The sequence below is a fragment of the Thamnophis sirtalis genome, unplaced genomic scaffold (genome assembly GCF_051295495.1).
Source record: "Thamnophis sirtalis isolate CommonGarterSnake01/CBP01778 unplaced genomic scaffold, rThaSir2_p1.2 scaffold_6, whole genome shotgun sequence".
In the NCBI taxonomy this organism is placed as follows: Eukaryota; Metazoa; Chordata; class Lepidosauria; order Squamata; family Natricidae; genus Thamnophis; species Thamnophis sirtalis.
Window position 1 is genome coordinate 72198304 of NW_028261386.1, and position 22104 is coordinate 72220407.

Sequence of the window (22104 nt, forward strand, 5' to 3'; positions counted from 1 at the left end):
ATTTCATGCCCATATAGGTCTTACCAGGTACCTGTGGACACATCATAGATGGGTCACAACCTGTTAGATGTCAAGGTCCTTTTTGAACACGATGGACAAACATCATCATCATCATCAAATCATACTTAGATTGATAATATGCAGCCACTCTTCACTATTCTGTTACTGGGCATGGTATTTTCTTGAGGGTGACATAGTAGTTTAAGGGATGATGGGGAAAACTTCACAGTGCATGCACTACATCTTCCATTCCTTGCCTCCCAACATTTGTGGCTTGAAGCAATTAACCTTACAGTAAAATTGATTCTGCAAAGTTCAGAGTAGTTTCTATAATGCCCTTTGGATATTTGAAATAATGTGTTCCCTTATAAGAGAGGCCCTTCACTCTTTTGCACAATGCAGAGACACATGTAATAGAGTAGGGGTCCCCAACCCACAGTCCATGGACCAAACCAGTCCAACAAGCAAGCACCATCCACAGGATGCAGGCAGCCTGTGAAACCACGCCCTCTCTGGTCTTCAGAAAAGTCTCCTCTCTACACAGAGTTGGTCCCTGGGCCCACTGTAGCAGGGCCTTCCTCATGACTGCTCCAAAGCTCCAGAACTTCATGTCAGAGAAAGAGATTCAATACCTTTTCTACAATTCTTTCAACTGCAGACAGACAGACAGACAGACAGACAGACAGACAGACAGACAGACAGACAGACAGATGATAGATTCCAGACAGATATTTGGCTTTCAAGGTTACTTGTAGTTAATGTATGTTTTAATCTCATGGATACTTATGTTTTTAAATTAATCATTTTTCATGTTTTAGGCATGAAATTTTATTTTATTTGCATTTTATTGCATAATAACTGGCGATTTTTAATGAAAAGATGAGATACAAATCCAATTATCATCCCCTTGCCCCCGATAATAAGAATACACAGAATTCTGGATGCAATTTATTTTCCATTAGTTATCATGGAAAGGTTTGCTGTATTCCTTTATATTCTTTTCAAAGTAAGCAGCGTATCTTGGAAATTTGTTTTAGTAAAAAGCCAGGGATTTTTGATTTTCAAGGTTAATGCTTTTGGTTGCACCAGTGCCCATTTTTTCCTAACAAGGCTGCTGCTAAGATCTGAGCCACACAGAGTTTTATTTATGGTCTTGGTTTGAATTAAATTAAAGTAACTTCTCCAAATGTTTGGGTTTCTAGGCGCCATCCAAGTGTGTCCCTAAGATTGAAAGGTTTTGATTGTGTTTTGGTTTTCTTTGTTCAACTGTAGTGGCCCATCTAAACCAATGTGGAAACATCCAGGATATTAAAATCACATAAGGTAAGTGCTGGGCAAAAACAAAATGAAACAAAAACAAAATGTTGCCCAAAATATTCAGCATCTGGCAGAATTGTTTTTTTTTAAAAAAAATCTTTCATTCTATTGGCTGCCAAACAATATTTTCCAAACAACTACAGTTGCCAATTGATATTACAGGAAACAAAAAAAATAAAATGAAATGAAACTTGCAAACTGAATTTGGGGAATTAGTGTTGAAAATATCCATTGCCAAATGCAGATCGTTCACTTATCCAAACCATCAGAATATTGGCAGAGCAGCCTGAAATCTTTAGGCTTTAAGCCAAAAAAAAAAAAGCTATTATGCCCCATGGCACAGAAACATCAACAACCACACATTAAAATGATAATATTTGCCACCTTCAAAGAAACTCCAAATCAAACACTCGCCATATCCTATTACCAAAGCAATAAGGCAGTGCTACATATGAGAAACCAGGGTCCGTGTTATATCATACCATGATTTATCATATTTATTCACTACAAAACAATAGATTTGGATTAAACAATAAAAGAGGACCAGACCTGGGGCACTCACATTGCAGCACTGGTCAAAGGGGCCCAGCAGACATTATTCTACCTGAGACTTCTCAGGAAACAACAACTGAATGAAAAACTGCTGGTGGCCTTCTACCACTTCACCATAGAGAGTATTTTAACTTACTGCATCTGTGTATGGTTTGGCAATTGCACAGCACTCCAGAGCGTCAACATCATTGCCCAGAGGATCATTGGTTGCTCTCTCCCTTCTTTGGAAGAGCTTTATGGCTCCCGCTGCCTTAACACAGTTCAAAATATTCTTAAAGATCCATCTCATCCCGGGGACACTTTTTTTGAACTATTACCATCTGGCAGACGGTACACGATAATAAAAACAAGGACAAATAGGCTGAAAAACAGCTTTTATCCCAGAGCAGTAACCATATTGAATTCTATGGCATAGTGCAATATCAGGTTTTCAATTTCAAGTATGCAGAATGTAAAGGATGTATGTTTATGTTTTTATTTTTATAGTTATATAAGGCAGTATTTAATTTCATTGTACCATATGCAATGACAATAAAGTAAAGTAAACTAAAGAAAATAAAGTAAAATATACTAAAAGATTTGGTCCTTTTTTCCTTCTTTGAGGGACACAGCCATGTGAAGCAAAAATCAAGGTGTAATTAATCTGAAACCTGTCTAGATTTAAAGAGCACAATACACAGCTTTTTCTCAAATACACAGCCATTTAAACCAAAGAAAGCTTTGGGAGAGTGAAGCTTGTTTGTATGCATAAGATCCTTACTGATAGGTGAGATAATAAGAAAGACTTTCAGACACTTTGAATCTCTTTCTTTTCGCTTTTCACTCCTTTTTACTTCCCTCTGGTTATCACTTTTCCTCAATATAAACCTCCCCATTTCTCTTTAATGATACATCAAAGAGCCATCACATAAAAAGACTGAATTATCTGCAAGCAGAAGGCATTTGGTGCTGTTCTTTTCATGTCCAGGTTGGGTTAGAAAATAAAGTTGTTTAAAACCCTGGAGAAAAGCACTGAACAAGGTGGAACAATTTATTTATTTTTGTGTCTTACTCCTGGCAATTACCTGGACCAGTTCCTGTGGTTTTCTTGACAAAATTTTCAGAAGTAATTAACAGATTAACAGAGTTGGAAGGGACACTGCAAGTCATCTAGTCCAACCCCCTGCCCAAGCAGACCCTACACCATTTCTGATAGATGGCTTGAAATCTTCCAATGCTAAAGCTCCCACAACTTCTGAAGGCAAGCTGTTCCATTTGTTGATTGACCTCACTGTCAGAAAATTTCTCCTTATTCCCAGGTTGAATCGCTTCTTGTTCAATTTCTATCCATTATTCCTTGACTGGCCTTTAGGTGTTTTGTAAAATAGTTTGACCCCCATCCTCTCTGTGGCAGCCCCTCAAATATTGGAACACTGCTATCATGTCTCCCCTGATCCTTCTCTTCACTAGACTAGCCATGCCCAGTTCTGGCACACGTTCATCATATGTTTCAGCCTCCAGCCCCCTAATCATATTGGTTGCTCTTCTCTGCACTTTTTCTAGAGTCTCAACTTCTTTTTTATAGTATGGTGACCAAAACTGGATGCAGTGTTCTAGATGTGGTCATACTAAGGTTTTATAAAGTGGTATTAGTGGTTTACCATTGCCTCCTTCCCAGGGTTGAGAGAGAGTAACTGGGTCACCTTGGTGTATAATGCAGAATTAGAACTCATGGTGTCCTGGTTTCTTTCTGTTTCCCATAATTTTCATTTTTCTTCATATTTTATAGTTTGATAAACTAATAAAACTTGAAGTTATGTAATACAGAACTAGAATTTATAGCGTCCTGGTTTCTAACCTGGTGCCTTACCTCTACAGTAAACCAGCCCATTCGGTGGAGCAAACCTCTTACTAAAGATATAAGACAGCCTTGTATGTTCTTACTAGCTTTCTTTTGACTTCTTTATACATTTATTCTTTATATTCTGCCTTTATTATTTTTTTATAAATAACTCAAGGTGGTGAACATACCTAATATTCCTTCAATTTTCCTCACAACAACAACCCTATCAAATGAGTTGGGCTGACAGAGAGTAAAGGCCCAAAGTTATCAACCCAACTTCATGCTGAAAATATCTTGAACTTTCACCTTTCATACTTTTCAGCCAATGTATACAATATTGGCTGATAATCTGTGGAAGCTGAAGTTAACCTAAATTCAAGATATCAAGCTAGAAAGGCTGTTTTACAAATTCTGACTAAATGTTAGAAAAATGTTTAACCTAAGAATAGCTTGATAGTGCAACCTAGAAACATTCCATAAAGCAAATTCCCCTTTGCCGAATACAGTATAGTCAGATGTGGAGACTTTGGGGAGAGGTTAAGTAGTTTATCTAGAACGTTTTAAATTGGATTTCTGCACTGAGGGGATGTTGGACTTGATGATATAAATGCCCCCTTTCAAATTATGATTCTATCATTCTACACAGAGTTTTATGTTTATTCCAAAATAGGTTTACTAACTGTAACAAAGTTTATCCCACATCACTGAACATAAAAGGTGCCACAAACGTAGGGCCAAGCAACTACACATGGAGACAGATGGTCAGCCTGGTGTCATTGTGATAGTCCCAGTCCAATGGCTCAGAAAGTGAACAATATTCCAAATTTCCAATTATCTTCCTGTGCATGCTATTTCAAATCTAGTAACATAAATTTAAGGAAGTAATTTAAGTGATTTAAAGATTGGGAAATTAGCAGGATTAAGTACAAGGCTCTGTTTACCCTGGCCAAGTTAGAGAACTGAGTTGGTAATCTGATCTTAACAGGCCACACAACTTCCCAAAGGTCGTACCAAATTATCTGAACTCTCAATCAATTTATCATCATGCCATTTGAAAAATGGTGATGAGTTGCCATGGCAAGCTGCAAAACATCAGCTGCTAGTCACCATCTGGTGTTCATCACATGCGCAGACATAGAATTCTCAAATGACACTGATTGCAAATAAATAAAATATGACTATTTGTTATTCTCAAGAAATCTTAATGTTTGCTAGTACTGCTAATAATGCCCTTCTGATTGTTAGCCCCCTCCTCCATCCTTCTCTCCTTCTCCCTCTCATATGTGCGTGTGTGTTGTGATTAATATGTTGGAATCTGGACTGAATAAGGTCAGTCTAATTCCTCCCTATATATACTCAGGATCGTAGACAAGACTGTACCCCATGCTATAACAAAGTACATGCATTAAAACTATTTAGTCATTTATATCAAGAGTTAGAGACCACTGACTGTTGACTATAACTGTGGACTATAGCAAATGTTAAAAACCAGTTAAGAACCAGTTCAATCTCATAGACAATGCCAGAGCATTCAACTGGTTCTTAACTGGCTTTTTGACTTTCTTACTGAGTCCATAAATACATATGCAATCAAGCACACATGCAAACAAATAATACTATATCAAGTAGGATGAGGGGAAAGTGCGTAAAAAAATAATGGATTAAATGAACTAAATAATTCAGATTTATCGATTTAAAGATTACTTCCTTGATAAAGGCAAAGTTACCTTCAAATCACGTGCTATTCTAATGATTTACAGGGACACAGCTACATTATTTTCTTGATCCCAATAAAGAAATGGTTTGTCCTTGCCTTCTTCCTCTTATTTTTACTTCCTGTCTAGTGTACAGGCCAAGTACTGACTGGACATGACTGTCCTTAATCTTTTAGTCACCTAGTGATAAACCTTTTTTTAAAAAAAGGTAGTAACTCTGACCCTTACTGGACCTCCAGAAAAACCAGACTTTGTCAAGATTCTGGTTAACTTATGGTTGCACAAAGAAAGTTTGGAAATGGACAGGTTAACAGTTCTTGAGCCTGATATTTTAAAAGCCTTGAAAAATCATCAACTGAACCAGGGGTGGGTTTCGACCGGTTCACACCGGTCCCTGCGATCCGGTTGGTCACCGAAGTAACTTCCGGGAACGGCGAAGGCACCGCCCGCGCGCGCCCGCACACCCGCGCACGCGCACCCACACACCTGCGCCCGCTCCTTACCCGGTTTTTTCGAATTTCGCGCTTTCCACGCATGCGCAGAACACCTGCGTGATCCTCCAGGAGCAGCTGGAGCATCGCGCAGATGCTAGTACGCATGCGCGCGCCATGTGCGTGCGCGAGGACGCCGCCGGCCTCGTTCCAACCGATCCGGTTGGAACGGGGCGAGAAACCCACCCCTGAACTGAACCTCAACAGACATGGTATTCTTTATAGTTGCTTCTATACTGGCAGTTTTAGTTAGCAATGAGGAGCTGCTTGACAATCCATCAAAAACTTCTTTGCAATTAGCATATTCATCATGCACTAAAAAACTAAAACAAGAGTTCAGAAAAATCTTCCACAAAAGCTTGTATAGTTTTTGACAATGCTTTGGGATACTGACTAAGTGTGAGGGAATATACAATTCAAATCACATGTCATGCCATTTAGTATTTGCAGTTTTGGCTCTCAATATATAAGGGAAATTGCGTTTTAAATACAGCATTATAAAATCAAAATATGTGTGTGGGAATCTGAGTCACTAACTCTGATTCATTGATGGAGTCAGGTGGCATCAGAATCAAATAAATATGCAAGCGCTTATTCATTATGTACATTTCTGAATGATTTTCAGTCCCTTTTATTTTTCAAACCTATCATAGTATAAATTGCTAATTCCTGCAGTGTTTGTATTGTTAGAGTAACACTCCTCCCAAGTATTTCTGGGCATCTGACATGGAATGTATCTACAGTAACGAATCTGTTTGATGTGCACATATGCTAAAAGTGTGTGATCCATCGTTGGTTTTTAATCTGCTCCTTGCCAAACCCTTCTTTTTAGGACAGGCTTTCCGATGACCACAGAACCTTCTGATACTGCTCCTGCTTCTTACTCTTTCTATCTGTTTCCCTGACTTTTTCAAGAAAGTATGTACAAGGATAAAGAGCACCAATTGTCATCACTGGCCTTCACATCTCCTTTGGGATGTAGAGTACAGATCAGCCATAAAAACAGAGAGAGGAAAACCTATGACAAAGAGAGTAAGATAAAGTGGGGGGGGACAGTAAGATAAAGCACATCATGAAGGAAGATCATAGATAATGCCCTGCATCCCCCACCCACAAAACAGCGCTCATCTCAACTGCATATCCTAACATTTTTCAGGTGATGCTCTTCAATTTGTTGGATTCAGACTTTGCTAGATCAGAGTTGTTGGGCTTTCCATATTTGCTATCATTCAATTCTGGGGAACAGGTATCTGGAGGGCACCAGATTGGGGAGAGCTGGTATAAGGATCCAATAGATATACTTAGTTACTTAATCATTATTACTGGCAATGCAGGAACAAAAATGGCCCATTATTTCTTGGAAAGCTCAGAACTGCATCTTTGCTATCTTTGAGCAATTGATAAAGATTCTAAATGGAAGCCAAGTGCACTTGACATTAACATACAGTCTAAGGTACTTCTATTCTCCCTACTGAAGCTAAATTGGAACTAAACTAAGGCAATCCCATTGGGAAAAGTATTTATGCTTTATGCTTTCCTTAACTTTGTGTTGGAGAAAGTGGAAATGAGGATGATAGTGGAACAATGCAAATCCTTCAAATGTCAAGTTTAATAGGTATGCCAATATGCACTGACACAAGTAAGATATGAAAGAATGAAGTAAAAAAATGTTTTCATGTTCACAGGGACAAAAGATCTAGAATAATGGTTCCATGAGGTAATAACCAATATTCCAGAACATTCTTCATGGGTGCAATTTGACCTATGTGAATGCATATTTCTAATATCATCAGAAGAATGGCAATTTCCTGAAGTTCCATATTTTCTGAATACTTCATTAAATGTTATGGACCTAGCATACACTGAAAAAATTTTTTGGGAATGGATGGTAAACCAGCAGCCAATAAAGCCCATGTGTCTTGAAATGGTCACATTCCTAGCTTAGGCAATGTGACTTCAATACTTCACAATCTGAACTACACTTTGATATGCTTCATGAAGCAATCCCAGTTGCCTGCCACAGAGTCATTGTGGCAATTTAAGTAATATCCCTTACGTGGTAGACAATTGTTGGGTTCCTTTAGATGACTCGGGATGGCGGGATGGCTCAGTGATTAAGATGTTGGGCTTATTGGCTTTCCAGCCAACAGTCAAAATTTGAGACTTGAGCATCATGCAACAGGTTGAGTTCCATTCCTGCCCCAGCCCCTGCCAACCTAGTAGTCTTAAAGCATGCAAAGGTAAATAGATTAATAGGTACCACTTTGGTGGGAAGATAACAGTACTCCATGACATTATGCTAGCTACATAGCCATAGAAACATCTTCAGACAGAAAAATCCGCGGGGATTCCTTTACCTTTATCTTAGGTACCTCAGTGAATGTGACTCATAACTAGTATACTGACAGTACCAGAACATGCAAATGTTTCAATTATTTCTCAATTATTATAAATCATTCATTTTTTTCTATGGGTTCTCTTGTGCAATAGATTTTCTTAGGAAGTCACTTTTCTACCTTGAGTTCATTTATCAAACAGTGATGTGACCTGCATCCATAGCCAAAATTTATTTCTATCCCTCCTTGTTACTTTCCCATCCCCTGGCTATGATCTCCCCTCTAAAGTTGCTAAATTCCAATCACATTTAGGCAGCTGCAAACCTCTCTGAACCCCTTGGGAACAAAGCTGCTAACCTGTAAGATAAAATTACTATTAGCTAACAGCACCGATCCTTTTGTATGATGCATACATTTTTGTTAAAACCAGGAAATTTCATGATACAGCACAAAAGTGTGGTATGGAATAGAACTTAGAATATTGTTCAAAGTTTAAGGATGAGGAAAGACACTATATTACTTACTGTAAAATACCTCAAGCCAAACTTTAAAATGTTGCACCCCAGGGATAAACATTTGTCAATATCTACCTGATTTACTATGATCTGCCCTTGCAGAAATCACACACCATAATATATTTGGAGCTTCTTTAAGATTGCCAATTGTTAGTTCTTAACCCAGAAATCATTTTCTGGTAAATAAAGTCTGCAAAAAGAATGGGACATCTTCTGAAGAATGTCAGGCATGAATGACCCAGCCATTCTCATTTTGAGTTGCACAAAAAATGATTGTTGGATAACATTTATGGTATTGTATAGCAGAAACTCTCATTTACTGAAAGTCTAAGATAAATAAAATGGTATGTCCACTTTATGACTGTTATAAATAATGTGTCTATAACACAGTTCCTCCTCAGAGTTCCAACCCTTTAAAGAACCGTTAGGTTTTAAGGCATTTTATGAGTTTTAAAGTAGTTATTTAAACCTAGCACTAACAAAAACATTCAGCCCTTGCATTTAGTCCATGATCATCTCAAAATCTGGGGTAAACAGGTTAGTTGTGAAAGGTGATTTGAAAGGGGCATAAAGTGAATCTGAGTCATTTCACTATACAAATTGTTTACAGTTAATTGCTCAGCTGCTTTTTAAATGCATCCTCTCTCTCACCCCATTGCTAAGAGGTCTGTAAGGAGCATGCATAAGTGAACCAGCATGCCTAACGTCCCTGTCCTACTGCCTCCATTTATTCGTACCCATTTCCTGTGTTCATATCCATGTTTATACTTATATTTGTTATCTCGTACATGTTTGACAAACTAAATAAATGAAATGAAATGGATCATTCTTATGGCTTTAATTTAACCTTTTTACACATTTACTTTAGTCATCAATGTCCTGTTATTCTATTATCTTGATGCAATTAACAAAATCATACCAAATAAAACAAGAACCATTTATGCACTCTATTATGGCCAGCCAGCTAAATTTTCTTGTCAAATGATCCTTACCAACAAGTGTTAACTATTGGAGCACTCCAAAACTGGTCTGCCTATAACCTTAGATTTATATCAGTAAAGACAAAGCTCTTTGCTACCTTAATGCAGCTCATTTTGTACAATTAAGGTGTGCTGAAAAGAGTCATGGAATCATAAACTTGTAAACTTAATAAGCACCACAAGGATTATCTAGGCCAAGTCCTAATGAGTAAAAGAACCTGAAACTTCACAAATGGTAACACAATCAAAATGCAATGATCAATCAGTAATCTAGCAGAGGGATGAAATATCACATTGTACCAGCATATTGCATTGGCTTAGTTTGAAAATTAAAATCACATAAAACTTTGATTGATTAGACAATCAAATAGAGTCGATACAAAGGAATCATTTTAATTTATAATATTGTACCACAATTCTGATTTTAGTTGGCTACTGGATCACCAATCTGTTGACAGAACAAAAAAATTAAAAGTAAAGATGGTATATAAATGTCAATTCACAAGCAACCTGCATGGCTGCCTTTTTGAAATCAACACAGCTGATGGACCAATCTTTTTCTTCCCCCTCTCTGCCTAAGCTATAAGCCAATAGTAACATCAAACACTACCTCTAGGGATGCTTTCAAGTAATGCCCTAAAGCTATAAACTTGTAGACAGATGTATTAAATTAATTCCCATTGGAAATCCACTGGATTTAAGCAGCTAACTCAGAAGCAATGTAAACCCAGACTTGTTATATACCCGTTGTTTAATACTTGGCTGCTGTATCTATTTTTACATCTGTGTAGCTGTTCCTTTGTAGTGATGAAGATAGTCAAGGATACTGGAAGTAAGGGCAGCTTTCATCTAATGAAGACATGGGCAACCAGCATCCTACTAAGTGTACATCTACTTACATCTACTAAGAGATGTAAGACTACATCTCTTATATTCTTATCATTGACTATATTGACCAAGGCTGATGAGAGATGGATATGTGGAATATATGCTGCCCACTCTTTCTCATAAAGGAAAGACTATAACACCAATTTTCAAAGTAAGGAAATTGTCATGAAAATGCAGCATTGCAAAGGCACTCAGTGTTATGGGGTGGGATGGGGGATTTTAACTGGTTGTTTCTTGGCCAGACAGAATTGTATATTATTATTATTGTTGCTATATTATTTTTTCAAATGTAAATAAAAGGATATTTGATAGGAAAATGCAGAGAAACCTCTTCTACCTACTTGTTTTCTTAGTTCATGTTTTGGAATTTGCCGCTACATCACTATCCAGTATGCAATATTTAAGATGATTTAAAGATAAATTAGATAACTCACCACTTTGGGTTTTTTTGGAATTCCTTCCCACAAAAGATTTTTTACAATGAGAGAAAGAAAACTGGAATGTCTCAGAATGATAAACTGTGATAACTAGCTTGCATAAATTTATATATAGAATATAATTTCAGTTCAATTTACATACAGGTGCTGTAATGTAAATGAACATCTCTATTAAAGTATTCTTGTGAAACTGATAGTGTATGCAACAGAAGTTAGTTCTGCTTTCTTTTGTTGTTGACAAGTGAGTAAATTATATGTAGACTTGGGTGTGTTTTTTTTAATGTGGAGCAATAGCTTATTTGCTAATCAGTTTGCATTTATTCTTACCAAGACTGACTTTAGTAAAATTCATATGCAATATCCTAGCAACATGGCTGAGGAATCTTGGAATAGGACAAGTTTTTGAAAGCAGCAAACTGGCTCCTTTTCCAAAAAGCTGGTGTTTTGGACTGAACATGAAATACAGCTCAGAGGTCAATCTACAATCATAAGTTACCCATTCTGTATTTCATAAAGGGGGCAGAAATGTAGCTAATCATACCAAGAGGAACACACACACACACACACAAAACACCTATTTATTCTTTCGTTCCCCAGCATAAAGCTTGAGGAAGGAAAGTCTTCTGCCTCATGACAAAGGACAACAGGAAGATTTAGGAGAGTTGACTAAATTTTTAAGGTATTCTCAGCCAACACTGGAAGAGGAGATATCCTTCTGAACCTTCAAGCTGTCTTCCACATTGAATATTTTTTTGTGTGGAATACTAGTTAGTGGGTAATTAAAGGCATTATGAATAAATGAATGCTCAATAGAATATTTGGTCTTCAACAGTCTAATCAACTAGGAGGTCAAGCTGGAGAAGGACATCCACTCTCTAAAGCAAGAGTATGTTGTGTATCTGAAAGGCTATCCAGGTAGTTGAAAGAAACCATCATTTTACAAAATGTAACTTCTATAACTCTGAGGTTTTCCCAGGGAAGTGATGGTTGGTATTTTTATAAAACTAGCCTTTCCAAAATTGTTGCCCATCTACTGCTACTTCTTGGGCAACCCAGCAGCTGCCTAGAAGTATTTTGGGAGGAAAACAGTTCACAAATCAAAATGATCAAGGTACTTCTAAGCATATGTGCTTGGAGGGAAGAGTAACTGAAATTACCAAGAATAACTGGGATTTCTGCCCACAATTTCAGTGAATCCTCAGTGCATTAATGGGAAATGAATATCCATGCCATCCCCCAAAACAAGTTCAAACACCTGGTGAATTGATATTTCAGGAAACACGGTATTCATTCGATGCTATGTTAAATCTATTGGAAGTGACTCAAAGAAAGTTAGTGATGGATTAGACATTGGATTCATTCATTCATTAGGCTTAATGCGTAAAAGTTCTATTGAGTTTCGAAACAGCATAGATAAGCACAGCCAGGTTCCTTTGCCTCGTGCCCAGTTGTTATAAGCTAGCAGTCCTGAAGCTGGATCTTTATCAAGCCTATTCAGCACCAGTTTGTTTCCTATTCACTCTCCTTAAAAAAAAAAAAATACGCAGGGAGCATCTACCTAGAAAGTGAAAGTGACTCCCATTCACTGGAGTGAACTCTATCGTCAAGCCACATTATTTCAAGCCGGTCTCCTTTGGAGTAAATTGCCCTAAAACCTTTGAACATTTCATTGTATTCCAACTCATTGCATTTAGGACCAGTGTTTCAGACTCGTAAATCTGTAGTTCCCTCTGTCCCCCCTTTTTCCCCCAAAAAAGCAAATTAGTTTGCAACCGGGAGCCTAATTCCCCCAGGATTTCCAGCAAGCTGCAAGCTGCCAAACCCAAACCACTTAACCACTTTCCTTGCACTTGCACTTCGTCCAAGCACTTTCAGTAGAACCAAACTAGATTGAATATATCCTAAAGGCAGCACTTAAACTGAACACAAATTCAATAAACTTCATTGCTCCAAATTACTTTACAATACCTGGCAGAGAATACCCAAGGCGCAGAGGTTTACTCAGTATTAATTAAACTTATTGATGCTCCTTCAACCTCTCCGAGAAGAATTGATGTAAATATCCGTGCTCGTTAGGCACAGGGAAATCGATACCCAGTGATTTTTTCCCCCCTTGGTTGGTTGGAAGATAATTATGAAAAATTCGCGGAGAGAACCAACTAACTGCAAACAAGCATGTTTGTGCGCACAAGAACTCTTAAGAACGATGGCAATTTTAAGAATAGAATAGAATAGAATAGAATAGAATAGAATAGAATAGAATAGAATAGAATAGAATAGAATAGAATAGAATAGAATAGAATAGAATTCTTTATTGGCCAAATGTGATTGGACACAAAAGGAATTTGTCTTTGGTGCAAATGCTCTCTGTGTACATAAAAACAAGATACATTCGTCAAGAATCATAAGGTATAACACTTAATGATAGCCATAGGATGCAATTTCTTCTAATAAAATGTACCCTAGCAAACGAAGGTTACCAGTCCTGCTGATAATTGGGAAAGGAGGGGTCGAAGATCTACAAGCCACAATTGCTACTTTCACATTTTAAAGGGGTGGGGTGAGGTAGATTTAGCATTAAGGACCGGAGCCCTTTTTTTGCTTTAAAATCAAGCCGGCCACCCCGAGTGAGGATATCAGCCAACACGTGAGAGTGAGGGACGCTTGGAAGACAGTTCCCCCTCCCTCCAGATTTGGGACTCCCAGACCAGGGAAGTCGACTTCAAGGCAGGTTCCCGCTTGGGCAAAAAGGACTGGGAGAGCACCCTCGTGGATGGCTAGCGGGTGGGCAGCGTGGAGGAGAAGGACGGCGAGAGGGTTTTTGCTGCCCCGGCGCGGCGACGAGAAGGAAGAGAAGGGAGGGGGGGAAAAACAGCCGGAGGTTCACAAGCCAGCCCCGGCTGCCTTACCGTGAGCGCTGAAAACTTCTGAGCCGGCACCAGGAGGGCCAACTCCGGCAGCAGCAGCCACAGCGGGAGCAGCAGCAGCATCTTCAGCTACAAGCGCAGAGCTCTCCTTGGTCCTCGCGGGCTGCTTCTTTCCAGGTTAAGTGAATGCGGGGGGAAGACGAGTGGTAACTTTTCGCCCAAGGTTTCGCGCTGGGGCTCGGCTGCTTTGCGCGGGGATGTCCGGAGAGCTGCTCCCTCGCTCCGGCCGCTGCTGCGCGGCGCCTGACCTTTCGGGGAAGCTGAAGCTGGGTTCAGCTCTGCTGTCTCTAGCGGCCAAGGGCGAGCGGGGTTCCCCTCCCTCGGTGTGCTGGAGCTGTCATCTGATGTTCGTCCCTGGAGCGAGATCAGAGAGCTTCCCTGCCCTTGCTGCCTTCAGCTTTCCTCCCAGTAAGGACCCTTGCGGGCAGCCGCGCAAGCTCTGAACTCGGTAGGAATTGGGGACGGATTTGAAGGAGGGTGTTGGAGAGATGGATAGGTGCAGAAGCCCGACACGCAACACACACCCCCTCTCAAATCTCTCTCAATCTTTCTCTCTCTTACACACACATACACACACTCTGTGAGTGTCTCCCTTTCCCTCTCAAATCTCTCTCTCAATCTTTTTCTCTCTTACACACACATACTCTCTCTCTCTCTCACTCCCTCTCTCCCCCCTCTCTCACCAGCCCCCCTTTTTCACACAAGCCTCCCCTTTCTCCGCCCAGACCTGCAGCCTCTGCCTTGATTAATCGATTCACCCCAACCGCGTCTCCTCTGTCAACCCCGCTTGAATTTCCAAACCGCTTTGTATTTATCGGCCGCTTAACCGAGAGACACACACATAGAGAGAGATAAAGAGAAAGTGAGAGACCCGAATTAATTGCGGTCGCCCTTCTTTGGCGGTTCCCCTCTTGCAACCGTTGGCAAGAAGCCAACCTGCGCAAACAGGGACCCTAAACTTCGGCCTGTTTGTGGCGGCGCTACAGGTTGGATTGAGTAGGGCTTAAAAGGTGAGCTGGGACAGTTTTTTTATGAGCGTTGTTGTTTGCTGTCCAACGCCGGTGACATTTGGGAACGTTGCGCCTTAATTCTGGTCTCTAAGGATAAGCGAGGAGATTTAGAGAGTGTGTGTGCCTGACGCAGGAGACTAACGCCCTCCCTTCATACTCAGCATTGCTGGAATATTTCAGCCGCTGTTACGCTGGCACAAAACTGAAGCCTTTTAATAGTGTTAAAAGTGGGGGGGGGGAGAATGAGTTCTTGCCACGATCTGTTCTGTAGAGTTTACAGAAGAGATGGGAAGGTGTATGCCTACAGGATGCCCCCAGCCCAGCCTTGCTGCGAACTATTTGTTGAATCTAACTAAAGGAATCTAAATGAGGAAATCATAAAGTCCCCAAGATATTGCTCAACAGATCACTTTGGCATCTCTGCATCCTTTCCTACTAAAGGGATGTGCATGAGAAGGGGAGGAGAGTCAAGCCTTAACTTCATATGGAGAGTTAGGTGATAGACAGAGATAACTATCCTTCATTCTGATATCTCTGTTTTCACATTTATATGTTTCTTGGACATGTTTAAATTGCACATGAAAGTTAGAAGAGAATTGTGAACAATACCAGGTTTATTTGGATAATGTATTCATGGAAATGATTTTTTTTCATGGAAAAAAGCAGGTACCTGGTGGCTTAGTGACTAAGATGCTGAGCTTGTTGAAGGTCAGCAGTTCGAATCCCTAGTACCATTAATGGAGTGAGCTCCCATTACTTGTCCCAACTTCTGCCAACCTAGCACTTCAAAAGCATGTAAAATGCAAGTAGAAAAATAGAAACCACCTTTGGTGGAAAGGTAATAGTGTTCCATGTACCTTTGGCGTTTAGTCATGTTGGCCACATGACCACGGAGACATCTTCGGACAGCACTGGCTCTTCGGCTTTGAAATGGAGATGAGCACCATCCTCTAGTGTAGCACAAGGGGAACCTTTATTTTTCTTTAAACTGGTGTCATGGCTAAATAGAAAGTCAAAGAGATGATTTTCAGAAGAGACATTAGTAACTTGGATCACTCTGTGTGTGTGTTGATTTAAAGCACAATGAACAAAAAATTCTGATCGCCTGTCTATCTGCAGGAGCTCACTAAATATGAAAGAGAGAGAGAGAGAGAAAGAGATATTAAAGAAAGGATAGAATTTCAGAAAGAAAAAAAACAGTATGCTTCTGTCCACTGATTGCTGCCCAGGGCCAACCCACTGGAGACATCAGGTCCAGTCCTTCGCTAACATATGGCCAATGAAAAAATGTGTTGACTTAAAAACAATCACTCCTGGTTACACATGGAGTGCAGAATGAAAAGAACGAGGAACTGTGCTTATAAAAAAGAGCTCAAGATTATTCTGTTGTAGATCTTGTTTAGTTAATATCCATCCTCAGTTTGATGTTCATTTTCTGTGATCTCACGCAGTTAAAATAGCACTGGGATTATATGCTCCTTCTTTTACGCATATACTCTATGCATAGCTGCACACAAAAAACTAGTTTACATTCAAGAAATCCTTTTCAACAGAAGTCTATGCCTCTCCTAATCATTGTCTTTTATGAAACAGGAAACTTGCAAATCTCTGTTTATCTATTTATCTATCTCCTTGCAAGTGCTACCCTCTGGTCTTTCGAAGATAATGGAGAAGATCAAGCAGGAGGCAGAAATACAACACTTTGGGAGCATCTTCTCATGGCAGTGATTAAAAAAAAGACAGGCCTGAGAGAGGCACATCTTGAAACCATCATATTTCAGCTATCAGGTCAAGATTCCAAGCATCGCTCTTAACACACTCTTCATCTTGGTTTCCCAGGCAAGACATTTGAATGTATATATACACAAAACTCTTGCAAAGTTTTAACATTATATCAGAACATTAGAGGCAAACAGAACCATGGCTTTCAGGTGGGAAAGGGGAATTTAGTTTTTATAATGCAATTGTCTTGATCTAATACATCCTACAGAGAAAATATACCTGGTTAACAGGATATATAGTCTTTGGCATGCTAGTTTTAAAGCTTTTGCTGCCATCCTTTTACATTTGCTGTATCATTTTACATTTGTATATTCTTGAAAGGGAATGGCATATTGAGTCTTTCTATCTATCTATCCTGACAGGTGAAGAGGGTATGAGTATGTGTGTAGCATTCTTTATGCCTTCCTTTTTCTGATTGTTTATGCATGTGTGTGTGTACACAGCATTTCTTTACTTTTTCATGGTCGAGTAACCAATAGAAACAAAACAAAAAAGCTTGATTGATTGCATCCTGCAGACTGTCATCCGGTAAATGATCTTTTAAGCTGCAGCTGCAGCATCCTCAAAAGAAATAAGCTGAAGGAGGCACCTTGGAACTTCTGCCCCACAGGCAGTGCCCTAGTTTGACACCGCAGGTGATCAAGACTCTTGTTCTAGTTTTGTGAGAAAGAGAGAATAGCTTCACTCAGACACACCATCTCTTAAGCTATCACTTGCTAATCTAAAAAGGCCCTAAGGCATCCATACTGAATGTGTTCCAACTAGTGAAAATCAACTGTCCTCAAATGTGTTGGGAAAGTAAGTCCCACAATTCCCAAACCAACATGGACTTCAATGTCATTTAAATATGGGTAACCTGGAGATCAGTATCTTTACAATGCTCTTTTTTGACAGTGGGCAAAAGGAAGCATATGTAGCCTCAACATCATTTGCCTAGTTTAAACTACTTGTTTGTTTTCTTATTTTTTTAAAAAAATCTTCAACCATTCTTAGCATAGATTATAACCTTTTTGTTTTGTTTTGTTTTACCAGTGTCATGCACAACACTGATGTATTTTGAGCCACCCACTGTTATCACAATCTTTGTTTCTGTCTTAATAGTTACCTGATGCCATATCAATAGATATAATTTCATTGGGAGGTTAATGAATTATTAGGTTAAAAACTAATTCTCATCCCTGCTTGTGGAAGCATTAAGGTGCTTTGCTGTTTTTGAGGTGCTTTGGTGTGTAGGAAGTTAGTACACACCCTCTCCTAGAAAAATGAAATATTCTAGGAAATATTAAAAAGGCATAATATTATATTTCTCTGGATGAGAAATGAAGAAACATGTTTTTCCATTTCTCATCCAGGAAATGATATTCTGCCTTTTTAATATTTCCTAGAATATTTTATATTTCTAGGAGAGGGGTGGGTTCTAACTTCCTATAGATGTTTCCTTACTAGACAGCTGAGACAATCTGGATTAATTTGGAATGCCAAAAGAATGGGGATATTACTTTGTGTAGATCTAAGTGCAGTGCAAATATAATACAAATTTGCAAGGACCAAAATCCCATACATTTTTTACACTTTCCACCTTGCCCATTCCAAATTAACAGTTTACTCACCACTGCCTCAATGCCTCATTTCATTCAGTTCATCTTTAGTGTGGAGAATGGAGATTTTACAGTATCCTTCCCCTGCCATACCCACCAAGCCATGCCCACAGAACCAGTATTAAAATATTTTGAATCCCACCACTACTACTTGAGGTATGTGTATACTGTATGTGTGTGTATGTATGTATTGATAAAATCTAAAATAGGAAAGCATGTGTGACAAACAGGTACACAAATACCTACAAGGGTGTGGTATGGGGTTGAGGAAGAGGAGCCTCTTTGCTTGATCAAAATTGATTAGGGTTAAGTGGAAGGAGAAAGGAGGGGGGAGATCCAGAAACCCAAACAGGATTAAGAACTCTTTGATTCAGACTTTCTGCTATTTTGAATTGATTCTTTCAATCACTCAGGCAGATGTTTGGTGGTTTAACATAGGAATAATAAATTTCTGTGGATGCTACCTAAAAGTCTTACAGATTATTCCATGTCAGCTTCTCACACAATCAATACACAAAAAAAAGTCTAAGTAAAAATAATAATAAAAATATACTTTGCCCCTTCGATCCTGCCCTATCAGATGCTCATGAGAGTGTTTGATGGTTACTTTTTCCTTAAGTAAGTGATACCAAATGGGTGGCTATCAGGAATCTATCAGTAGCTATCCTGAAAGAGCCATGTAACCCAAAGTTTAAGGACAGCACAGCTATCCTGCCTTCTTGCTGAAATGAGACAAAAGGACAGGTTCTGCAGGCAGTAAAAATTATATCATTTTTTTCCCCTTATCGTTCCTCTACTCCCAGCATAGATGGGAATAATTTCTATATTTACTTAATTTACAGTTTCCTTTATTTACAGTTACTTAAGGATTATGGAGATCAAAGGGTCATATGGATGGGAAGTTTTAAAAAGTTTGGTCCTCTGGTCCATGGCTAAGGACATGGCTAAGATACATCAAGTTAGTAACCTGCTTTTTCTCAAAGATGCTCTTATATGCTGGAGGTGTTTCATTTCATCTTCCCAGAAGTCCTATATAATTTGAATGAAGATGATTGTCTACGACCATCACTTTTAAATGATTTTGTGAGTAAGGACGTAATTTAGGTGCAAGCTGACACCAGTATACACTGACTCTTCAGGCTGTCCCGCCCCTTTTTATGCCCAAAGTTATCCCCTGAGTTCTGAATAAAAACTGAATGAGTGGGATGAATTAAAAAAACTCTGTATTTTTAAATAATTCTTCTTCTCAGTGGCTTGTATGATTTCTTTATCATTCCTGCTCCTTTCTTCTGCCAGAGAAGAAATAGCAGACTGAAATGGCTACATAAAAAGGGAAGCTTATGACTGGGCAAAGAACAAACAGCTGGTGAGTAAGCCACCTCTTCAAACATTTCTGGACAAGGAAAGGACTTAAGATTGCCCACAAGTGTTCCAGATGGTTGCTCCTCATAAAGAGACCAAAAAATAGAGGGTTTAATACTCTAGAGGGTTTAATACTCAGGGAGACAAGGAAATAGCTATTTGATTGAAATTGCACTTGGCACTTTTGAAAGAACCCATACTTCCTTTTCTAAACATTTTTAGAAATTGCTTATTAACTGCTTTTCAGCTATTGGAAACTTTTTGACAGCGTCAGGTGAGTTTCCCTTCAATCATTAGCAAAATTAAGTTTAACTGCAGGTTGAAGAACTTTCTTTTGGAATAAACAAAAAAAACTGATTAAAACTTTGATTCTAGAAAGTTACAAATGAACTAGCGGGCCAAATAAATTTGAAACAAGATTTTGGAATTAATTATATTAATTGATTATAAATTTGGTTGCTTGGCAATAGGTTCATATTTATGATTGTTGTAATGTCCCCGGGACATGTGATCACCTTTCACAAACTTGTGACACGTAAAGTAAATGGGGAAGCCAGATCCCCTTAGTAATCATGTTACTAATGTAATTACTGCAGTAATTCACTTAACAAATATGGAAATAAATGTCATAAAATGGGGCAAAACTCACTTAACAAATGTTTCACTTAGCAACAAAAATTTTTGAGCTCAATTATGGTGGTAAGTCAAGGGCTACCTGTAATTAAAAGAACACTTGATCCTACAATTACAGAATGGAGCAAATTATTCTAACACTCAACATATTAAAGCATTTGTTTTTTAAAAAAATAGTCCCTGAAGTTGGTATTAATATTGTCAACGCAGACATCTGCCTCTATGGAGAAACTGTGTCTAAAATATGTTATGGAAGAGGAACAGGTTTTACCTGACAAGACTGAGACTGAGTTGAAACTAGATTTACAAATGATAGACTAGAAGAATTATATGGAAAAAGATATTACACTGGACATACAAATGAGACTGGGTGATGTTTTAATAATTAAAAGAGATATAGAAACAATAAACCAAGAGTGACCTATATTGAATATAGAAGAGACTGGTTAGAGGAATCTACTGACAAAGGATAAAATAAAATGAAAAGGAATATAAAGTTGGTTTATTTGAGCAAGGTTCACTGATAATAAATAAGTTGTTATTTCTGGGAAACCTTAATGGACTTTTGCTGATAACTCAGATTGAAATGATTGTGTTTTATGAATTTCTTTATAGATAAGAGATGAAATATGAGAGGAAGAGATTTTGTACATTTTACAAGGAGGGGATAAATTACTTTGAAGTTTGGAAGACACTTCTTTAGATATGTATTTTCTTTATTATATTCATGCTTTTCTCGTCCTGTTCTCCATTTTTCTATTTTTTTCTCTTTTTGCTGCCCCTTCTACTCCATTATTTTACACATATTTTTAGATTGTATTAGTTTTTATTAGTGCAGTATGATCTTTAATTAAAACAAATATTAAAAAGAAACAGAATTCTTATTGCACTTTCTAGTATTTTGGACCCATTTTCTTACTCATTCAAAGGGTCACCATGTTTGTGGTTTGGTGAATAAATGGATGTGTTCCACATCTGAGGAGGAGAAGGAAAAAACCCTCCTTCCTATAAATTAGTCATTTTACTGTCCAGTGCTATCAGTTTGACATGTTATTTACTGTATCAAGATACAAGCATTTTCAAAGTAATGGTTGAATTTTTAAGTCACAGAACAATCTCAAAACAGCATTTAATATCCCAATATTTTGCTACATAAGACTATGTTTCTCCCCATCCTTAATGTACTTTTGTGATCAGGCAAAGATAGAGAGTTATTTTGTATAAGGCAGCTTCCGTTCCTGTTGGGGACATGACTGTAAAGGTTCTTCTGAAGCAGAATTAGGGAGCACAGAGAAGACTTTTATGTTTTTTAACAAGCAGGAATAGTGATGAGCCCTCAAATGGGGGATTGTCTGCTAAGATAAACAACCTGCCAAGAGTTTTTCTCCGGCTGGTTTTGACGCTAAACAAAAGGTTGGCTTCACACAGCTAGAGAAAACTTTCCATCATCTTTGTGGCTTTCAGTCTCTGACAGGTTGTATAAACACTAATCTGTACGCATTTCTTTTTTTTTTTGAAAAAAAAGACTCCTGCTATGGCAAAGGTTTGTGTCAGTTGGTGGATTCTATTTATTTCTGTAGTGGGAAAAGAGCAAGAGGGCCTGTTGTTAAAGTGTAAACTCAGGGAGAGAGCAAGATCTGGATTCTGTGAAGTATTTGGAAAATGGCTTGTTGTTATAAGTAGACAGGCCAGCATTTGAAATAGGGCCAGCCCAGGGGTGGGTTCCAACTGGTCCGGCC

At 38.6% G+C, this 22104-nt stretch overlaps 1 protein-coding gene across 1 annotated transcript in view; it reads right to left on the minus strand.

Annotated features, from left to right (window-relative positions):
- The window catches only part of SMOC2 (SPARC related modular calcium binding 2), a 136415-nt gene extending 121823 nt beyond the window's left edge, over positions 1-14592 (minus strand). Inside the window, exon 1 of the mRNA XM_014072268.2 lies at positions 13963-14592. Within this exon, the coding sequence (XP_013927743.1) occupies positions 13963-14043 (81 nt within the window). The 5' untranslated portion in view covers positions 14044-14592. The remainder of the gene's footprint in view (positions 1-13962) is intronic.
- Between the last annotated feature and the right edge of the window lie 7512 nt (positions 14593-22104).